Raw genomic sequence first — 23,851 nt, forward strand, 5'->3', positions numbered from 1 at the left:
ACAGTCAAGTGGTGCAGAGTGGTCTTAGTGATCTGCTCTGTGGTCATCGTTAAGAGACCAGTGGTCATTTGAAGAATCTAGTGGTCAGATATGACCATTAGGACCTCTGGGCCGGGTAACGTGACCAAAGTACCAGTGAGACTGATCACAGAGTGACACGTGCCGGTCCAAGGCAAGCACGCCTGCTTTCCCACAAGGCTTTGCAAACAGGCAGGGGACGGCCAAAGTAAACGCATGACTTGTGATGGAAAAAAGATCACACAGGAACTTGGGACACACACACAAACTAACACACTCACCGGAATATCCTGCAACACTAAAACACAAATATAGAATTACACAATATCCATACACACCAGCAAACAGGACACAAATGAAAAAGCACGTAATTCACATCCACACACAAGCACAGGACACTAACCCCCCCCCCACAGAAAGCCGGCCGCATTCTTGGAAGAGGAGGACCCTCTGAATGCTGGGGCGGTCCACCCCTGCCTCCCCGATTGTGCGATTACACAAGCCCCGAAACCACCAGAGAACACAAACACGCTGTTCTTTTCCCACATGAAGTGCAACGTCTCCCAGGCCTCTCTCCCCAGCCCACACAGCACTGCACAGCCAGTCTGGCTCTCTGAACTAACTCCACACAGCCCTGCTCATCCTTGCTCCTCACTCTGCTAATCACTGAACACCACTTTACTACCTCACCAGAGACAGGCAGAGAGAGAGAAAGAGACAGCAGGAGGAGGAAGAGGAGGAGACGACAATAAGGTAAGGTGTGGGGAGGAAAGGGGGGCTGATAAAGAATAAGTGAAATAAGGAGTGGGAAAGATATGAAGAAAGAGGGGATAAAAAGGAGAGCAAAGAAGGATGATTAGAGATACAGGCAGACCAGGACAGGGAGGTATACTGTAGGTTACTGACCGCTTTCAGGATGGAGACGGCCTCCTTGCTTAGCCACACTGGGTAGAGGACATCATCGTGGAGAATGGACTCAAACAGGTCATCCTCATTGTCAGCCTCGAAGGGGGGCTGGCCCGCCATCATCTCGTACATAAGCACCCCCAGAGCCCACCAGTCCACAGAGGGGCCATATTCTAGCTCCTGTAGGATCTAAACACACAGGTGGACAGGAAACAATGTAACACCATCTCATAAAAAAGCTCCTTTAGGATCTAAAAAACACAGGGGCACAGGAAACACTAACACCAGCTACACTACAGCAGGATTTATATGGTAGTAAGGGGGAACAGAATACTTGTGACACCAGCTCATTAGGAATGATATAATGAGAGAATGAGTAGAACAAATGAGTACATGAGTTTGATTGATTGAGTGATAAATTGAGTGATTGATTGAGTGATTGATTGAGTAATTTATTGATTGATTAATTTAGTGATTGATTGAGTAATGTATTGATTGATTGAGTAATTTATTGATTGAGTGAGTGATTTAGTGATTGATTGAGTAATGTATTGATTGATTGAGTAATTTAGTGATTGATTTAGTAATTTATTGATTGAGTAAATTAGTGATTGATTGAGAAATTTAGTGATTGATTGAGTAATGTATTGATTGATTGAGTAATTTATTGATTGAGTAATTTAGTGATTGATTGAGTAATGTATTGATTGATTGAGTAATTTAGTGATTGATTTAGTAATTTATTGATTGATTGAGTAAATTAGTGATTGATTGAGTAATTTATTTATTGATTGAGTAATTTATTGAGTGATTGAGTGAGTAATTTATAGAGTGATTGAGTGAGTAATTTATTGAGTGAGCTTTTTTTTATATGAAACGGTGAGAGAGAAGCAGACTAGAGGGTAAAGAATGGAGTCAATGAAAGAGTACAGCATGTGAGAGAGTAACTTATGGAATTGATGGTTGAGTACTGTCAGACTGTCCCAGATGAATCGGTGGTTGACTACTGTCAGACTGTCCCAGATGAATGGGTGGTTGACTACTGTCAGACTGTCCCAGATGAATCGGTGGTTGACTACTCTCAGACTGTCCCAGATGAATCGGTGGTTCAGTACTGTCAGACTGTCCCAGATGAATCGGTGGTTGACTACTGTCAGACTGTCCCAGATGAATGGGTGGTTGACTACTGTCAGACTGTCCCAGATGAATCGGTGGTTGACTACTGTCAGACTGTCCCAGATGAATCGGTGGTTCAGTACTGTCAGACTGTCCCAGATGAATCGGTGGTTCAGTACTGTCAGACTGTCCCAGATGAATCAGTGGTTGACTACTGTCAGACTGTCCCAGATGAATCGGTGGTTGACTACTGTCAGACTGTCCCAGATGAATCGGTGGTTGACTACTGTCAGACTGTCCCAGATGAATCGGTGGTTGACTACTGTCAGACTGTCCCAGATGAATCGGTGGTTCAGTACTGTCAGACTGTCCCAGATGAATCGGTGGTTGACTACTGTCAGACTGTCCCAGATGAATCGGTGGTTCAGTACTGTCAGACTGTCCCAGATGAATCGGTGGTTCAGTACTGTCAGACTGTCCCAGATGAATCAGTGGTTGACTACTGTCAGACTGTCCCAGATGAATCGGTGGTTGACTACTGTCAGACTGTCCCAGATGAATGGGTGGTTGACTACTGTCAGACTGTCCCAGATGAATGGGTGGTTGAGTACTGTCAGACTGTCCCAGATGAATGTGTGGTTGAGTACTGTCAGACTGTCCCAGATGAATGGGTGGTTGAATACTGTCAGACTGTCCCAGATAAGTGAGTGGGTGGTTTACTGTCAGACAATCCCAGATGAATGGGTGGTTTACTGACAGACTGTCCCAGATGAATGGGTGGTTTACTGTCAGACTGTCCCAGATGAATGGGTGGTTTACTGTCAGTCTGTAGAGGGTAGAGGGTGGAGGGTAGTGGTTAGAGTGTAAAGAATGAAGGGTAGTTAGTAGAGGGTAGTGGGTAGAGGATGAAGGGTAGTGGGTAGAGGATGAAGGGTAGTGGATAGAGGATGAAGGGTAGAGGGTAGAAGATGAAGGGTAGTTAGTAGAGGGTAGTGGGTAGAGGATGAAGGGTAGTGGATGGAGGGTAGAGGGTAGAGGATGAAGGGTAGAGGGTAGAAGATGAAGGGTAGTGGGTAGAGGGTAGTGGGTAGAGGATGAAGGGCAGAGGGTGGAGGGTAGAGGGTGAAGGCTAGTGGGTAGAGGGAGGGTTGAGGTTTACCTCAGGAGCGATGTAGTCAGGGGTCCCGCAGAAGGTGGTGGTGGTGACTCCGTTGAGGATCCCCTCCTTACACATGCCAAAGTCAGCCAGCTTACAGTGGCCATGTGCATCCAGCAGGATGTTATCCAATTTCAGATCTCTGGAGAGACAGAGACAAAAAGGGGTGTGAGAAGTCAGAGTGAAGCAGTTACAAAGGTCAGAGATAGGAGAGTATTAATCTGTCACAGAGACAAATGAGACAAAAATAAATAAAAAGTCACTGTGTCATCACATTTATTGGAGATGTATAGATCTGCCACTCTAGCACGAAATAGGGGAGGGGTGGTAGGGTTAGGTGAAAATAATGCATTTTTAAAAACTCTGCCATCACTGCTGAAAAAAATGATAGGGGAAACACTGCAATGCCAAATATACTCTCAGTGTTCTTACTCAGTGAACAGACACAATGCCAAATATACTCTCAGTGTTCTTACTCAGCAAAAATACACAATGCCAAATAAACTCTCAGTGTTCTTACTCAGCAAAAAGACACAATGCCAAATATACTCTCAGTGTTCTTACTCAGTAAACAGACACAATATCCAAATATAATCTCAGTGTTCCTACTCATTGAACAGACACAATGCTAAATATACTCTCAGTGTTCCTACTCAGGGAACAGACACAATGCCAAATATACTCTGTGGTCCTACTCAGTGAACAGACACAATGCCAAATATATTCTCAGTGTTCTTACTCAGCGAAGACACAATGCCAAATATACTCTCAGTGTTCTTACTCAGCAAAAATACACAATGCCAAATATACTCTCAGAGTTCCTACTCATTGAACAGACACAATGCCAAATATATTCTCAGTGTTCTTACTCAGCGAAGACACAATGCCAAATATACTCTCAGTGTTCTTACTCAGCAAAAATACACAATGCCAAATATACTCTCAGTGTTCCTACTCATTGAACAGACACAATGCCAAAGATACTCTTAGTGTTCTTACTCAGTGAACAGACACAATGAGAAACATACTCTCAATGTTCCTACTCAATATACTCTCAGTGTTCTTACTCAGCAAAAAGACACAATAACACATATACTCTGTGTTCCCACTCAGTGAACAGACACATTGCCAAATATACTCTCATTGTTCCTAATAAGTGAACAGACACAATGCCAAATATACTCTCAGTGTTCCTACTCAGTGAACAGACACAATGCCAAATATACTCTCAGTGTTCTTACTCAGCGAAGACACAATGCCAAATATACTCTCAGTGTTCTTACTCAGCAAAAAGACACAATGCCAAATATACGCTCAGTGTTCCCACTCAGTGAACAGACACAATGCCAAATATACTCTCAGTGGTCCTACTCAGTGAACAGACACAATGCCAAATATACTCTCAGTGTTCCTACTCAGTGAACAGACACAATGCCAAATATACTCTCATTGTTCTTACTCAGCGAAGACACAATGCCAAATATACTCAGTGTTCTCACTCAGCAAACAGACACAATGCCACAGATACTCTCAGTGTTCCTACTCATTGAACAGACACAATGCCAAAGATACTCTTAGTGTTCTTACTCAGTGAACAGACACAATGCCAAATATACTCTCAGTGTTCCTACTCAGTGAACAGACACAATGCCAAATATACTCTCAGTGTTCTTACTCAGTGAACAGACACAATTCCAAATATACTCTCAGTGTTCCTACTCAATATACTCTGTGTCCTTACTCAGTGAACAGACACAATTCCAAATATACTCTCAGTGTTCTTACTCAGCAAAAAGACACAATGCCAAATATACTCTCAGTGTTCCCAGTCAGTGAACAGACACAATGGCAAATATACTCTCAGTGTTCTTACTCAGCGAAGACACAATCCCAAATATACTCTCAGTGTTCTCACTCAGCAAAAAGACACAATGCCAAATATACTCTCAGTGTTCCTACTCATTGAACAGACACAATGCCAAAGATACTCTTAGTGTTCTTACTCAGTGAACAGACACAATGCCAAATATACTCTTAGTGTTCTTACTCAGTGAACAGACACAATGCCAAATATACTCTCAGTGTTCCCACTCAGTGAACAGACACAATGCCAAATATACTCTCAGTGTTCTTACTCAGTGAACAGACACAATGCCAAATATACTCTCAGTGTTCTTACTCAGCAAAAAGACACAATGCCAAATATACTCTCAGTGTTCCCACTCAGTGAACAGACACAATGCCAAATATACTCTCAGTGTTCTTACTCAGCGAAGACACAATGCCAAATATACTCTCAGTGTTCTTTCTCAGCAAAAAGACACAATGCCAAATATACGCTCAGTGTTCCCACTCAGTGAACAGACACAATGCCAAATATACTCTCAGTGGTCCTACTCAGTGAACAGACACAATGCCAAATATACTCTCAGTGTTCCTACTCAGTGAACAGACACAATGCCAAATATACTCTCATTGTTCTTACTCAGCGAAGACACAATGCCAAATATACTCTCAGTGTTCTTTCTCAGCAAAAAGACACAATGCCAAATATACGCTCAGTGTTCCCACTCAGTGAACAGACACAATGCCAAATATACTCTCAGTGGTCCTACTCAGTGAACAGACACAATGCCAAATATACTCTCAGTGTTCCTACTCAGTGAACAGACACAATGCCAAATATACTCTCATTGTTCTTACTCAGCGAAGACACAATTCCAAATATACTCTCAGTGTTCCTACTCAATATACTGTGTCCTTACTCAGTGAACAGACACAATTCCAAATATACTCTCAGTGTTCTTACTCAGCAAAAAGACACAATGCCAAATATACTCTCAGTGTTCCCAGTCAGTGAACAGACACAATGGCAAATATACTCTCAGTGTTCTTACTCAGCGAAGACACAATGCCAAATATACTCTCAGTGTTCTCACTCAGCAAAAAGACACAATGCCAAATATACTCTCAGTATTCCTACTCATTGAACAGACACAATGCCAAAGATACTCTTAGTGTTCTTACTCAGTGAACAGACACAATGCCAAATATACTCTCAGTGTTCCTACTCAGTGAACAGACACAATGCCAAATATACTCTCAGTGTTCCTACTCAGTGAACAGACACAATGCCAAATATACTCTCAGTGTTCTTACTCAGCAAAAAGACACAATGCCAAATATACTCTCAGTGTTCCTACTCAGTGAACAGACACAATGCCAAATATACTCTCAGTGTTCTTACTCAGCGAAGACACAATGCCAAATATACTCTCAGTGTTCCTACTCAATATACTATGTGTTCTTACTCAGCGAAAAGACACAATGCCAAATATACTCTCAATGTTCTTACTCAGAAAAAAGACAAAATGCCAAATATACTCTCATTGTTCCTACTCAGTGAACAGACACAATGCCAAATATACTCTCAGTGTTCCTACTCAGTGAACAGGCACAATGCCAAATATACTCTCAGTGTTCCTAAACAGCAAAAAGACACAATGCCAAATATACTCTCAGTGTTCTCACTCAGCAAAAGACACACTGACAAATATACTCTCAGTGTTCTTACTCAGCAAAAAGACACAATGCCAAATATACTCTCAGTGTTCTTACTCGACAAAAAGACACAATGCCAAATATACTCTCAGTGTTCCTACTCAGTGAACAGACACAATGCCAAATATACTCTCAGTGTTCCTACTCAGTGAACAGACACAATACCAAATATACTCTCAGTGTTCTTACTCAGCAAAAAGACACAATGCCAAATATACTCTCAGTGTTCCTACTCAGTGAACAGACACAATGCCAAATATACTCTCAGTGTTCCTACTCAGTGAACAGACACAATGCCAAATATACTCTCAGTGTTCTTACTCAGTGAACAGACACAATGCCAAATATACTCTCAGTGTTCTTACTCAGCAAAAAGACACAATGCCAAATATACAGTGGGGAGAACAAGTATTTGATACACTGCCGATTTTGCAGGTTTTCCTACTTATAAAGCATGTAGAGGTCTGCAATTTTTATCATAGGTACACTTCAACTGTGAGAGACGGAATCTAAAACAAAAATCCAGAAAATCCCATTGTATGATTTTTAAGTAATTAATTTGCATTTTATTGCATGACATAAGTATTTGATACATCAGAAAAGCAGAACTTAATATTTGGTACCGAAACCTTTGTTTGCAATTACAGAGATCATACGTTTCCTGTAGTTCTTGACCAGGTTTGCACACACTGCAGCAGGGATTTTGGCCCACTCCTCCATACAGACCTTCTCCAGATCCCTCAGGTTTCGGGGCTGTCGCTGGGCAATACGGACTTTCAGCTCCCTCCAAAGATTTTCTATTGGGGTCAGGTCTGGAGACTGGCTAGGCCACTCCAGGACCTTGAGATGCTTCTTACGGAGCCACTCCTTAGTTGCCCTGGCTGTGTGTTTCGAGTCGTTGACATGCTGGAAGACCCAGCCACGACCCATCTTCAATGCTCTTACTGAGGTAAGGAGGTTGTTGGCCAAGATCTCGCGATACATGGCCCCATCCATCCTCCCCTCAATACGGTGCAGTCGTCCTGTCCCCTTTGCAGAAAAGCATCCCCAAAGAATGATGTTTCCACCTCCATGCTTCACGGTTGGGATGGTGTTCTTGGGGTTGTACTCATCCTTTTTCTTCCTCCAAACACGGCGAGTGGAGTTTAGACCAAAAAGCTCTATTTTTGTCTCATCAGACCACATGACCTTCTCCCATTCCTCCTCTGGATCTTCTAGATGGTCATTGGCAAACTTCAGACGGGCCTGGACATGCGCTGGCTTGAGCAGGGGGACCTTACGTACGCTGCAGGATTTTAATCCATGACGGCGTAGTGTGTTACTAATGGTTTTCTTTGAGACTGTGGTCCCAGCTCTCTTCAGGTCATTGACCAGGTCCTGCCGTGTAGTTCTGGGCTGATCCTTCACCTTCCTCATGATCATTGATGCCCCACGAGGTGAGATCTTGCATGGAGCCCCAGACCGAGGGTGATTGACCGTCATCTTGAACTTCTTCCATTTTCTAATAATTGCGACAACAGTTGTTGCCTTCTCACCAAGCTGCTTGCCTATTGTCCTGTAGCCCATCCCAGCCTTGTGCAGGTCTACAATTTTATCCCTGATGTCCTTACACAGCTCTCTGGCCTTGGCCATTGTGGAGAGGTTGGAGTCTGTTTGATTGAGTGTGTGGACAGGTGTCTTTTATACAGGTAACGAGTTCAAACAGGTGCAGTTAATACAGGTAATGAGTGGAGAACAGGAGGGCTTCTTAAAGAAAAACTGACAGGTCTGTGAGAGCCGGAATTCTTACTGGTTGGTAGGTGATCAAATACTTATGTCATGCAATAAAATGCAAATGAATTACTTAAAAATCATACAATGTGATTTTCTGGATTTTTGTTTTAGATTCCGCCTCTCACAGTTGAAGTGTACCTATGATAAAAATGACAGACCTCTACATGCTTTGTAAGTAGGAAAACCTGCAAAATCGGCAGTGTATCAAATACTTGTTCTCCCCACTGTACTCTCAGTGTTCCCACTCAGTGAACAGACACAATGCCAAATATACTCTCAGTGTTCTTACTCAGCGAAGACACAATGCCAAATATACTCTCAGTGTTCTTACTCAGCAAAAAGACACAATGCCAAATATACGCTCAGTGTTCCCACTCAGTGAACAGACACAATGCCAAATATACTCTCAGTGGTCCTACTCAGTGAACAGACACAATGCCAAATATACTCTCAGTGTTCCTACTCAGTGAACAGACACAATGCCAAATATACTCTCATTGTTCTTACTCAGCGAAGACACAATGCCAAATATACTCAGTGTTCTCACTCAGCAAACAGACACAATGCCACAGATACTCTCAGTGTTCCTACTCATTGAACAGACACAATGCCAAAGATACTCTTAGTGTTCTTACTCAGTGAACAGACACAATGCCAAATATACTCTCAGTGTTCCTACTCAGTGAACAGACACAATGCCAAATATACTCTCAGTGTTCTTACTCAGTGAACAGACACAATTCCAAATATACTCTCAGTGTTCCTACTCAATATACTCTGTGTCCTTACTCAGTGAACAGACACAATTCCAAATATACTCTCAGTGTTCTTACTCAGCAAAAAGACACAATGCCAAATATACTCTCAGTGTTCCCAGTCAGTGAACAGACACAATGGCAAATATACTCTCAGTGTTCTTACTCAGCGAAGACACAATCCCAAATATACTCTCAGTGTTCTCACTCAGCAAAAAGACACAATGCCAAATATACTCTCAGTGTTCCTACTCATTGAACAGACACAATGCCAAAGATACTCTTAGTGTTCTTACTCAGTGAACAGACACAATGCCAAATATACTCTTAGTGTTCTTACTCAGTGAACAGACACAATGCCAAATATACTCTCAGTGTTCCCACTCAGTGAACAGACACAATGCCAAATATACTCTCAGTGTTCTTACTCAGTGAACAGACACAATACCAAATATACTCTCAGTGTTCTTACTCAGCAAAAAGACACAATGCCAAATATACTCTCAGTGTTCCCACTCAGTGAACAGACACAATGCCAAATATACTCTCAGTGTTCTTACTCAGCGAAGACACAATGCCAAATATACTCTCAGTGTTCTTTCTCAGCAAAAAGACACAATGCCAAATATACGCTCAGTGTTCCCACTCAGTGAACAGACACAATGCCAAATATACTCTCAGTGGTCCTACTCAGTGAACAGACACAATGCCAAATATACTCTCAGTGTTCCTACTCAGTGAACAGACACAATGCCAAATATACTCTCATTGTTCTTACTCAGCGAAGACACAATGCCAAATATACTCTCAGTGTTCTTTCTCAGCAAAAAGACACAATGCCAAATATACGCTCAGTGTTCCCACTCAGTGAACAGACACAATGCCAAATATACTCTCAGTGGTCCTACTCAGTGAACAGACACAATGCCAAATATACTCTCAGTGTTCCTACTCAGTGAACAGACACAATGACAAATATACTCTCATTGTTCTTACTCAGCGAAGACACAATTCCAAATATACTCTCAGTGTTCCTACTCAATATACTGTGTCCTTACTCAGTGAACAGACACAATTCCAAATATACTCTCAGTGTTCTTACTCAGCAAAAAGACACAATGCCAAATATACTCTCAGTGTTCCCAGTCAGTGAACAGACACAATGGCAAATATACTCTCAGTGTTCTTACTCAGCGAAGACACAATGCCAAATATACTCTCAGTGTTCTCACTCAGCAAAAAGACACAATGCCAAATATACTCTCAGTATTCCTACTCATTGAACAGACACAATGCCAAAGATACTCTTAGTGTTCTTACTCAGTGAACAGACACAATGCCAAATATACTCTCAGTGTTCCTACTCAGTGAACAGACACAATGCCAAATATACTCTCAGTGTTCCTACTCAGTGAACAGACACAATGCCAAATATACTCTCAGTGTTCTTACTCAGCAAAAAGACACAATGCCAAATATACTCTCAGTGTTCCTACTCAGTGAACAGACACAATGCCAAATATACTCTCAGTGTTCTTACTCAGCGAAGACACAATGCCAAATATACTCTCAGTGTTCCTACTCAATATACTATGTGTTCTTACTCAGCGAAAAGACACAATGCCAAATATACTCTCAATGTTCTTACTCAGAAAAAAGACAAAATGCCAAATATACTCTCATTGTTCCTACTCAGTGAACAGACACAATGCCAAATATACTCTCAGTGTTCCTACTCAGTGAACAGGCACAATGCCAAATATACTCTCAGTGTTCCTAAACAGCAAAAAGACACAATGCCAAATATACTCTCAGTGTTCTCACTCAGCAAAAGACACACTGACAAATATACTCTCAGTGTTCTTACTCAGCAAAAAGACACAATGCCAAATATACTCTCAGTGTTCTTACTCGACAAAAAGACACAATGCCAAATATACTCTGTGTTCCTACTCAGTGAACAGACACAATGCCAAATATACTCTCAGTGTTCCTACTCAGTGAACAGACACAATACCAAATATACTCTCAGTGTTCTTACTCAGCAAAAAGACACAATGCCAAATATACTCTCAGTGTTCCTACTCAGTGAACAGACACAATGCCAAATATACTCTCAGTGTTCCTACTCAGTGAACAGACACAATGCCAAATATACTCTCAGTGTTCTTACTCAGTGAACAGACACAATGCCAAATATACTCTCAGTGTTCTTACTCAGCAAAAAGACACAATGCCAAATATACAGTGGGGAGAACAAGTATTTGATACACTGCCGATTTTGCAGGTTTTCCTACTTATAAAGCATGTAGAGGTCTGCAATTTTTATCATAGGTACACTTCAACTGTGAGAGACGGAATCTAAAACAAAAATCCAGAAAATCACATTGTATGATTTTTAAGTAATTAATTTGCATTTTATTGCATGACATAAGTATTTGATACATCAGAAAAGCAGAACTTAATATTTGGTACCGAAACCTTTGTTTGCAATTACAGAGATCATACGTTTCCTGTAGTTCTTGACCAGGTTTGCACACACTGCAGCAGGGATTTTGGCCCACTCCTCCATACAGACCTTCTCCAGATCCCTCAGGTTTCGGGGCTGTCGCTGGGCAATACGGACTTTCAGCTCCCTCCAAAGATTTTCTATTGGGGTCAGGTCTGGAGACTGGCTAGGCCACTCCAGGACCTTGAGATGCTTCTTACGGAGCCACTCCTTAGTTGCCCTGGCTGTGTGTTTCGAGTCGTTGACATGCTGGAAGACCCAGCCACGACCCATCTTCAATGCTCTTACTGAGGTAAGGAGGTTGTTGGCCAAGATCTCGCGATACATGGCCCCATCCATCCTCCCCTCAATACGGTGCAGTCGTCCTGTCCCCTTTGCAGAAAAGCATCCCCAAAGAATGATGTTTCCACCTCCATGCTTCACGGTTGGGATGGTGTTCTTGGGGTTGTACTCATCCTTTTTCTTCCTCCAAACACGGCGAGTGGAGTTTAGACCAAAAAGCTCTATTTTTGTCTCATCAGACCACATGACCTTCTCCCATTCCTCCTCTGGATCTTCTAGATGGTCATTGGCAAACTTCAGACGGGCCTGGACATGCGCTGGCTTGAGCAGGGGGACCTTACGTACGCTGCAGGATTTTAATCCATGACGGCGTAGTGTGTTACTAATGGTTTTCTTTGAGACTGTGGTCCCAGCTCTCTTCAGGTCATTGACCAGGTCCTGCCGTGTAGTTCTGGGCTGATCCTTCACCTTCCTCATGATCATTGATGCCCCACGAGGTGAGATCTTGCATGGAGCCCCAGACCGAGGGTGATTGACCGTCATCTTGAACTTCTTCCATTTTCTAATAATTGCGACAACAGTTGTTGCCTTCTCACCAAGCTGCTTGCCTATTGTCCTGTAGCCCATCCCAGCCTTGTGCAGGTCTACAATTTTATCCCTGATGTCCTTACACAGCTCTCTGGTCTTGGCCATTGTGGAGAGGTTGGAGTCTGTTTGATTGAGTGTGTGGACAGGTGTCTTTTATACAGGTAACGAGTTCAAACAGGTGCAGTTAATACAGGTAATGAGTGGAGAACAGGAGGGCTTCTTAAAGAAAAACTGACAGGTCTGTGAGAGCCGGAATTCTTACTGGTTGGTAGGTGATCAAATACTTATGTCATGCAATAAAATGCAAATGAATTACTTAAAAATCATACAATGTGATTTTCTGGATTTTTGTTTTAGATTCCGCCTCTCACAGTTGAAGTGTACCTATGATAAAAATGACAGACCTCTACATGCTTTGTAAGTAGGAAAACCTGCAAAATCGGCAGTGTATCAAATACTTGTTCTCCCCACTGTACTCTCAGTGTTCCCACTCAGTGAACAGACACAATGCCAAATATACTCTCAGTGTTCTTACTCAGCGAAGACACAATGCCAAATATACTCTCAGTGTTCTTTCTCAGCAAAAAGACACAATGCCAAATATACGCTCAGTGTTCCCACTCAGTGAACAGACACAATGCCAAATATACTCTCAGTGGTCCTACTCAGTGAACAGACACAATGCCAAATATACTCTCAGTGTTCCTACTCAGTGAACAGACACAATGCCAAATATACTCTCATTGTTCTTACTCAGCGAAGACACAATGCCAAATATACTCTCAGTGTTCTTTCTCAGCAAAAAGACACAATGCCAAATATACGCTCAGTGTTCCCACTCAGTGAACAGACACAATGCCAAATATACTCTCAGTGGTCCTACTCAGTGAACAGACACAATGCCAAATATACTCTCAGTGTTCCTACTCAGTGAACAGACACAATGCCAAATATACTCTCATTGTTCTTACTCAGCGAAGACACAATTCCAAATATACTCTCAGTGTTCCTACTCAATATACTGTGTCCTTACTCAGTGAACAGACACAATTCCAAATATACTCTCAGTGTTCTTACTCAGCAAAAAGACACAATGCCAAATATACTCTCAGTGTTCCCAGTCAGTGAACAGACACAATGGCAAATATACTCTCAGTGTTCTTACTCAGCGAAGACACAATGCCAAATATACTCTCAGTGTTCTCACTCAGCAAAAAGACACAATGCCAAATATACTCTCAGTATTCCTACTCATTGAACAGACACAATGCCAAAGATACTCTTAGTGTTCTTACTCAGTGAACAGACACAATGCCAAATATACTCTCAGTGTTCCTACTCAGTGAACAGACACAATGCCAAATATACTCTCAGTGTTCCTACTCAGTGAACAGACACAATGCCAAATATACTCTCAGTGTTCTTACTCAGCAAAAAGACACAATGCCAAATATACTCTCAGTGTTCCTACTCAGTGAACAGACACAATGCCAAATATACTCTCAGTGTTCTTACTCAGCGAAGACACAATGCCAAATATACTCTCAGTGTTCCTACTCAATATACTATGTGTTCTTACTCAGCGAAAAGACACAATGCCAAATATACTCTCAATGTTCTTACTCAGAAAAAAGACAAAATGCCAAATATACTCTCATTGTTCCTACTCAGTGAACAGACACAATGCCAAATATACTCTCAGTGTTCCTACTCAGTGAACAGGCACAATGCCAAATATACTCTCAGTGTTCCTAAACAGCAAAAAGACACAATGCCAAATATACTCTCAGTGTTCTCACTCAGCAAAAGACACACTGACAAATATACTCTCAGTGTTCTTACTCAGCAAAAAGACACAATGCCAAATATACTCTCAGTGTTCTTACTCGACAAAAAGACACAATGCCAAATATACTCTCAGTGTTCCTACTCAGTGAACAGACACAATGCCAAATATACTCTCAGTGTTCCTACTCAGTGAACAGACACAATACCAAATATACTCTCAGTGTTCTTACTCAGCAAAAAGACACAATGCCAAATATACTCTCAGTGTTCCTACTCAGTGAACAGACACAATGCCAAATATACTCTCAGTGTTCCTACTCAGCGAAGACACAATGCCAAATATACTCTCAGTGTTCCTACTCAGTGAACAGACACAATACCAAATATACTCTCAGTGTTCTTACTCAGCAAAAAGACACAATGCCAAATATACTCTCAGTGTTCCTACTCAGTGAACAGACACAATGCCAAATATACTCTCAGTGTTCCTACTCAGCGAAGACACAATGCCAAATATACTCTCAGTGTTCTTACTCAGCAAAAAGACACAATGCCAAATATACTCTCAGTGTTCCTACTCATTGAACAGACACAATGCCAAAGATACTCTTAGTGTTCTTACTCAGTGAACAGACACAATGCCAAATATACTCTCAGTGTTCCTACTCATTGAACAGATACACTCAGTGAACATACACAATGCCAAATATACTCTCAGTGTTCTTACTCAGCCAAAAGACACAATGCCAAATATACTCTCAGTGTTCCTACTCAGTGAACCGACACAATGCCAAATATACTCTCAGGGTTCCTACTCAGTGAACTGACACAATGCCAAAGGACTTTCCCAGTATGGAGGCCAAGAGCACTATGAGGTGCTATCTGCACTATGGAGGCTACTCTTGGCTCACACGTACAGTATGCGCACAAACACACACACACTGTTCCACAGACACAGAGTCGTGTGTCTCGCCATCGCTCCTCTCCTTTATCGAGGGCAGTGAGCGAGAGATGGAGGGTGCTGTTGGAAATGGCAGGAGGGGAGGAACAGGAGAAGATAAGAGGTCTCTGATGAAAGATGCCAGGGAGTGGCATGAAACCAGTCAGGTCAGGGTTTGATGGTTGATTGCTGAAAATATGTCAACATCTTTTAACAGATGCCATTCAGCCCAAGGTGTTTTCACAAAACAGCCTCCCCGACCTGGGAGTGTGTGTGTGTGAGTGTGAGGCCGTTACACAACTGTTCTGTTTCAGAGAGACCTAAAAGGGACACATCAACAATCTGCATGATTCTCCTTGGGAGTGAAGTGGTAGGTTTAGGTGGGTTCATTCATCCTTATAAAACATTGATTAGTGCAGGTAATATTACTATAGAGCAGTGTTACAATTATTTGTAAGGGGGCCACTTTGGCTTGATACAATCATTCATAGGGTCGTACAGATCTTGAATTTGTTGTACTTTTTCTTCCAATATGATCAATTATCAATTGAGAGCAAATTCAGAGCAGTAGAGCATATGCAATTGATTTGATGTACAGCACACCACAAATATATACACACACATCAAATAGGCTACATCACATGTATAAGACCCATATTAAGGGTTACCTCAGTAGTTGGATGAGTGAAAATGTCCCTTCTGCACCTTGACTGAATTCATTCTAAATGTATAGTCTGTTGTTGCTATCCTTGTGAGGCAATTAAGATGAGCATTGGGCAGTCTGTTTCTCTGTTTTTGTTTCACAATGTTCATTGTTGAGTCCCTTCTCCTTCCCTCGCATGTTTGTGGCGCCGTCAGTGCACACAGATGCCAGATTTGACCAGTCAATATTATTATCAGCAAATAATGGAACAAGGTCTTTCAGAATATCCTCTCCTCGTGTTTGTCCTTGAAGGGGCAGTAAACATAAAAGTTCCTCTCTGAACGACTCGTTTTGAGGGAAACGGACCCAAACACATAATCGGGCAATGTCTCTTACGTCAGTGCTTTCGTCAAGCGCAATACTAAAACACGGCGCCACGGGTATGTCAGTAATCAGTTGCTTACCGATGTCCTCGCCAATGTATTTTATGCCTCTTGTTATGGTCGAGTCTGAGAGTTGCAGTCCCTTAATTTGCTTTAAAATAGCTTCCTTGTTTGTGAAATTAGCATACACTATTTCGGCTGAGGCCCAAAACTTTTTGGGACAATATCCGCGTCTGTGAAGGCCTTCTTGTTTCTCGCCAGTATCCAAGCAATCTGTTGCCGCTGTCGTTTTCTCTGCAACTGTGCTAGATCTGTCCATAATTTGTTGTTGTCCTTTGAGTTGCGCTATTTTGTTGTTTCTGAGGTTGCTTTGTGGCGGATATGTTTTGTCAAAGTGGGCATGGTGCGACTGGAAATGTTGCTCTAAATTTGCTCGTTTAAAACAATTGACTGCCTTCTGTACTGGCAAATAAGACAAAGTGAGCTAGTCCCATTATGCAGTACAAAAAATACTTGTATGTCAATTTCTCTTGGAACCTTCGGTGTGCTTCTTGAATCGACCGTATCCTTCTCTTAGCCACCGGAGCCACGCTATTTTGGCCTTTCTGTTAGCTACGTTAGCTAGCTGCATTTCCCCGCTGCCATCTTCCTGATTTTCCTGGTTCTCCGGTGGTTGTTTGTTCATAGCTGTCACGTTGTTCTCCAGCTCTTCCCCCTCATTTTCATTGTCAATAGATTTACGTTTCTACGTTTCAAGATTAGCTAGTAGCAAACTGATGTCGGTCGCTGTAGCTGAGCAGTTGCGTACTATTTTGGCAAACGTTCTATTGCGGCCTTTCTGTTCAACAGCTGCGCTATACTGCCATCTATCTGCCGTCCACGGAACAATATATTTATTCAATGTAGTGATTCAGGCATGCATTAAACACTTTGAATTGAAATTGTATCATTGTTATGTATTATGAATGGAAAATAGGAAAATCACAGCGAGCCGCAAATTAAGGGCTCATGAGGCCCAATGTGCTATGTATGAATATGGCAACTCAACTATGCTGTGACAATCGGGGTTGATGTAATAACATCTGGTATCTAGCGTACATTGCAAGAATTCAAAAAGTGTTTGAATACATGCATGCACTCTTACAAGCCCCACGTTTTGTGCTAAGCCCTCATGTTCCAAAGATGTTCCAGGCGTTTCCATCAGGACATCTCCCCCCTCTCTCAACCCTCTCTCTCTGCCCGAATCCCTATGTCTTTCCATATCTGTCAGCCCACCCTCTCTTTCCACCCACAAGGTCACGTCGCCTCATCTGTGTAATTACTTTGTTGATATTTTACAAATGTTCCATCCCGAGAATATATCACTTTTCTCCCGGGCAACCAGGTACTTCCTGCCAAAACCGGATGTGTCATTCAAAAGCATTATAAAGCATATAAATAGCCCTATGTCTGGATTTGATTAGAGCTTTGATCAAAAAGTATATCCTGAGCCTGAGCCATACATTAAATACACTTTATGAGCCCTACATTAAAGACATTTAATGAGCCCAAGCCCAAAACAGTCCAAATGATTGTGCCATTATCCAATATATATAAGACATAGGCTACTACACATTACCCACGACAGAAAAACATAAAAGCCCATAGATGTAGATAGCTATTTGCTCTCTTGGGTAAATAAATGAAACTATCTCCAGTAGGCTAATCTTTTTGAGTGTGAACTGTATCACTGCACTGTATTTTACACTGAGTATACAAAACATTAAGGACATCCAGTGGTGGAAAAAGTACACATACTTGAGTAAAAGTAAAGATACCTTAATAGAAAATAACTCAAGTAAAAGTCAATGTAACCCAGTAAAATTTTACATGAGTAAAAGTCTAAAAGTATTTGGTTTAAAATATACTTAAGTATCAAAAGTAAATGTAATTGCTAAAATATACTTAAGTATCAAAAGTAAAAGTAAAGTTATAAATCATTTCAAATTCCTTATATTTAGCAAACCAGACTACACCATTTCAATTTAAGGATAGCCAGGGGCACACTCCAACATTCAGACATAATTTACAAATGAAGCATGTGTGTAAAGTGAGTCCGCCAGATCAGAGGCAATAGGGATGACCAGGGATGTTCTGTTGAGAAGTGCGTGAATTGGACCATTTCCATGTCCTACTCTAAGCATTTAAAATGTAACAAGTACTTTTGGGGGTCAAGGAAAATGTATGGAGTAAAAAGTACAATATTTTCTTAAGGAATGTTGTGAAGTAAAAGTAAAAGTAGTCCAAAATATAAATAGTAAAATAAAGTACAGATACCCCCCCAAAATACTTAAGTACTTTACACCATATTCCTAATATTGAGTTGCACCTCCACCTTTTGCCCTCAAAAGAGGCTCAATTAATTGGGGAAAGGTGTCGAAAGCGTTCCACAGGGATGCTGGCCAATGTTGAATCCAATGCTTTCCACTACTGTACCCTTGCCCATTCAAAACCTTCTGAATGGCACACACACAATCCATGTATCAATTGTCTCAAGGCTTAAAAAACCTTCTTTAACCTGTCCCCTCCCCTTCATCTACACTGATTGAAGTGGATTTAACAAGTGAAACCAATAAGGGATCAAAGCTTTCACCTGGATTCACCTGGTCAGTCTATGTCATGGAAAGAGCAGGTGTCATTAATGTTTTGTACACTCAGTATATAATACTGTATTATATGGACTGGAATTACACACATCGTTCAAACCATGATAAAGCAGGGAGAGAACATGCGATTCTGGTGCAGTACATGCAGCCTACACAGTTACAAGTATAGGCTAGTGAATTAGATTTTAATTTTGAAATATAATAGGGCCTATTTGTATAATTAGTAGGCTGACGCATATACTGTATACCTTTCATAATATTTCCCCTGATGTTATTAGCCTACTGTCAATAGGTGTATTGGAGGCGAAGTCAGGTGCAGGAGCGCAGAGTATAATAAACAGGCACACTTTTATTATAGTTCCAAACATGAGAGCACTACAGAAAACAAACGCGCTAAAAAAACGGACCATAAAAGTAAAGTGCTTAAATTAACACCACATAACATGAAAAGAATTACACACAAAACATGATGGGAAACAGAGGGTTAAATACAAGTAGCTTGATTGGGAAATGAAAACCAGGTGTGTATGGAAACAAGACAAGACTGTAAGTCGCTCTGGATAAGAGCGTCTGCTAAATGACTTAAATGTAAATGTAAATGGATATATGAAAATTGGAGCGGCGATGGCTAGAAAGCCGGTGAAGTCGATCGAAGAACGCCGCCCGAACAAGGAGAGGAGCCGACTTCGGCGGAAGTCGTGACACCTACTTCCTATTTCTTTCTTTATTGTCGCTTCCTTCATTCTTCGCTTTCAACAGTTAAATTAAATACGTTTCGTTGTCCTTATTTTCATAATTCTAATGACATCCTTGAATAATATAGGACTAGAATTAAATGCAGAAGGCTTTCTCCTCTCTTCATGAAGATTGAATGGTTATGAGTCTGAATAAATAACTGCTATAGCCTACTGCCATTGCGCGTTCGCGCTTCTTTCAAACTACCTGTGAGTTCTACTGGCCGCTATATTTAACATTCAGCAAACAAGAGCTTGCATCCCTCTTCGAATGGTCTATTGGTATAAGAAATGCTAAAAGAAATGGTACTCCAAGAGCTAAGGAGTGGTTTTTAAGGAGAGGCCAGCGGAGCACAGGTGCGTGGGTATTGCGCAAGAGACAGAGGGTATAAATTAGAAGCTTATTATGCATAATCCATCATTAATTATCTAAATATAAGGCTAATACTGCATTGAATGTATTACCTGAAAGAAGTAGGCTAGGACATCTATATACAGTTGAAGTCGGAAGTTTACATACACTTACGTTGGAGTAATAAAACTCATTGTTCAATCACTCCACAAATTTGTTGTTAACAAACTATAGTTTTGGCAAGTCGGTTAGGACATCTACTTGGTACATGACACAAGTAATTTTTCCAACAATTGTTTACAGACAGATTATTTCACTTATAATTCACTGAATCACAATTCCAGTGGGGCAGAAGCTCACATACACTAAGTTGACTGTGCCTTTAAACAGCCTGGAAAAATCCAGAATATTATGTCATGGCTTTAGAAGCTTCTGATAGGCTAATTGACATAATTTGAGTCAAGTGGAGGTGTACCTGTGGATGTACATCAAGGCCTACCTTCAAACTCAGTGCCTCTTTGCTTGACATCATGGGGAAATCAAAAGAAATCAGCCAAGACCTCAGAAAAAAAATTGTAGCCCACAAGTCTGGTTCATCCTTGGGAGCAATTTCCAAATGCCTGAAGGTACCACGCTCATCTGTACAAACAATAGTACGCAAGTATAAACACCATGGGACCACGCAGCCATTATACCGCTCAGGAAGGAGACGCGTTCTGTCTCCTTGAGATGAACGTACTTTGGTGCGAAAAGTGCAAATCAATCCCAGAAAAACAGCAAAGGACCTTGTGAAGATGCTGGAGGAACAGGTACAAAAGTATCTATATCCACATTAAAATGAGTCCTGTATCGACATAACCTGAAAGGTCGCTCAGCAAGGAAGAAGCCACTTCTCCAAAACCTCCATAAAAAAAGCCAGACTACAGTTTGCAACTCCACTTGGGGACAAAGATCGTACTTTTTGGAGAAATGTCCTCTGGTCTGATGAAACAAAAATAGAACTGTTTGGCCATAATGACCATCATTATGTTTGGAGGAAAAAGGGGGAGGCTTGCAAGCAGAAGAACACTATCCCAACCGTGAAGCACGGGGGTGGCAGCATCATGTTGTGGGGGTGCTTTGCTGCAGGAGGGACTGGTGCACTTCACAAAATAGATGGCATCATGAGGAAAGGAAAATTATGTGGATATATTAAAGCAACATCTCAAGACATCAGTCAGGGAGTTAAAGCTTGGTCGTAGATCGGTCTTTCAAATGGACAATGACCCCAAGCATACTTCCAAAGTTGTGGCAAAATGGCTTAAGGACAACAAAGTCAAGGTATTGAAGTGGCCATCACAAAGCCCTGACCTCAATTCTATAGAAAACTTGTGGGCAGAACTGAAAAAGCATGTGCGAGCAAGGAGGCCTACAAACCTGACTCAGTTACACCAGCTCTGTCAGGAGGAATGGGCAAAAATTCACCCAACTTATTGTGGGAAGCTTGTGGAAGGTTACCTGAAACATTTGACCCAAGTTAAACAATTTAAAGGCAATGTTACCAAATACTAATTGAGTGTATGTAAACTTCTGACACACTGGGAATGTGATGAAAGAAATAAAAGCTGAAACAAATCATTCTCTCTACTATCATTCTGACATTTCATATTCTTAAAATAAAGTGGTGATCCTAACTGACCTAAGACAGGGCATTTTTACTAGGCTTAAATGTCAGGAATTGTGAAAAACTGAGTTTAAATGTATTTGGCTAAGGTGTATGTAAACTTCCGACTTCAACTGTATGTGCACATGTTTGTTTTGGGCTTCGTCCCCATCATGTTCATGGGCTCTCAAGTGGCGCACTGGTCTAAGGCACTGCATCTCAGCTAGAGGTGTCACTACAGACAACCTGGTTCAAATACAGACTGTATCACAACCGGCCGTGATTGGGATTCCTATAGGGTGGCGACCAGCGTTGTCTGAGTTTGGCTGGTGTTGGCTGTCATTGTAAATCAGAATTTTTTCTTTACTGACTTGCCTAGTTAAATAAAGGTAAAACATTTTTTATTTTATTACGTGTGCTATTTTGGGAAGAGAAATTTAAAAAACTATTTTTGCATTCCTGCACCTGTCTCCTATCATTATACAACGTGACATGCCTAATGTCAAGTAGGCATGGGCTGTGTCCGAATACCTGTACTTGAGTTCTAAATAGGAGACATTTTGCGTTTGCGAAACAATTAAGTTTTATAGTATGTGAAGGGAAAAAAACATCTTTATGCTTTAAATGACAGATGACATACTAATTTTGACTTTTCATCTAGTAGAATTTTCTGCACACTATTGAGGAAGAGAATCGTCTTTTGAGATCCACGTGTGTCTGACAAAGAGTCGCGCTTTACCAAAATGAACCAATGGCAGGAATCAATGCAATTGAGCATTAGATGAGGCATTCTCAGTAGGATGAGCCTATTATGCTGATATGTGTTGCTTACTGCATTCGTTTTTTTTTTAAACAGTACATTCTAAATAGTACAGTGTGTAGTTTAGTACACAGTATGAAGTTTAATTAAGTAGTATGGAAGCCAGATTTCGGACACAGCCATGGTCTCAAAAAGACATTTTAGTACAAAGGCACTTGTAGCTTTAAGGTCAAGCTAACCTTGAAAACAATTTTCTTTTCAATTTCCTTTTCCAATTATTTCAGTTCTAAAAATGAATCTACCTGCGGCAAGGAAAATGAATACAACACAATGACCCAGCATGTCTTAAATGAGCTATTTGATGTAGTCTGCACAATAGATGATGACAATGATCAATGATTTTATTGCACAGCACTGTGTACCAGTGCTCTCTTCGTGTGTAGCAGCAGGTGTTCAAGAGCGCTAATGGAATGATAGTTATTTGAAGAAGTTCATTGAGTATACCCTGTGACGGTTACACTTAGATAACCTGGGTGCCAATGCCAATGTTTTTGCTTTGACTGAATTTGTTGTCGTTGAATAATATAATATATAATATGCCATTTAGCAGACTCTTTTATCCAAAGCGACTAACAGGTGTGCACTCTTAGAAAAAAGGGTTCTTCGGCTGTCCCCATAGGAGAACCCTTTGAATAACTCCTTTTGGTTCCAGATAGAACCCTTTTGGGTACCATGCAAAACCGTTTCCAGAGGGTTCTACATGGAACCCAAAAGAGTTCTAACTGGAACCAAAAAGGGTTCTACCTCAAACTAAAAACGGTTCTCATATGGGGACAGTCGCAGAACCCTTTAAGTCTTGCAGGTAGAAGTCAGTCAGGTACCAATGCTATCATGTTGGTAGTTTGATCAAAGTTCTGGCCCTTGAATCTCTCTTTACTTCCTTGCACAATCAGCCCATTTTGCTCTAAAGAGAAGGCCTTTTGGAGAGAAATCACATTACAGAAATTGCAATGCTGCAAGGCATTTCTCAAATGTTAAATAGCTTGGAAATTATCTTTTGAGTCTTAAGCTGGCTGGTGAGTAGTTAAAATCAATGATTGCTTCAATATATTTCTATGTCGACATTACAACGGATAACATATCATACCATGCACCAACATGGGCCACATCTCTCATGAATAAAAAATAAAATAAAATCTGACATTAAAACCCCAACAAGAAACTTGCGTCAGAGTGTGCTTCCAACCAAAAAACTCCAACTGAGATTATTGCTGGCAAAAGAGAAAGCAAACAGCTGTAC

The 23,851-nt window shown here is 41.2% G+C and overlaps 1 protein-coding gene across 1 annotated transcript in view; it reads right to left on the reverse strand.

Moving 5' to 3' along the window:
• LOC139580562 (protein kinase C epsilon type-like) overlaps positions 1-23,851 on the reverse strand; it is a 168,899-nt gene that overhangs the window by 10,234 nt on the left and 134,814 nt on the right. Inside the window, exons 12-13 of the mRNA XM_071409388.1 lie at positions 3,200-3,338; positions 925-1,113 (exon numbers count right to left, since the gene is read on the reverse strand). Of these exons, the coding sequence (XP_071265489.1) occupies positions 925-1,113; positions 3,200-3,338 (328 nt within the window). The remainder of the gene's footprint in view (positions 1-924; positions 1,114-3,199; positions 3,339-23,851) is intronic.

Source organism: Salvelinus alpinus, chromosome 7, assembly GCF_045679555.1.
Source record: "Salvelinus alpinus chromosome 7, SLU_Salpinus.1, whole genome shotgun sequence".
In the NCBI taxonomy this organism is placed as follows: Eukaryota; Metazoa; Chordata; class Actinopteri; order Salmoniformes; family Salmonidae; genus Salvelinus; species Salvelinus alpinus.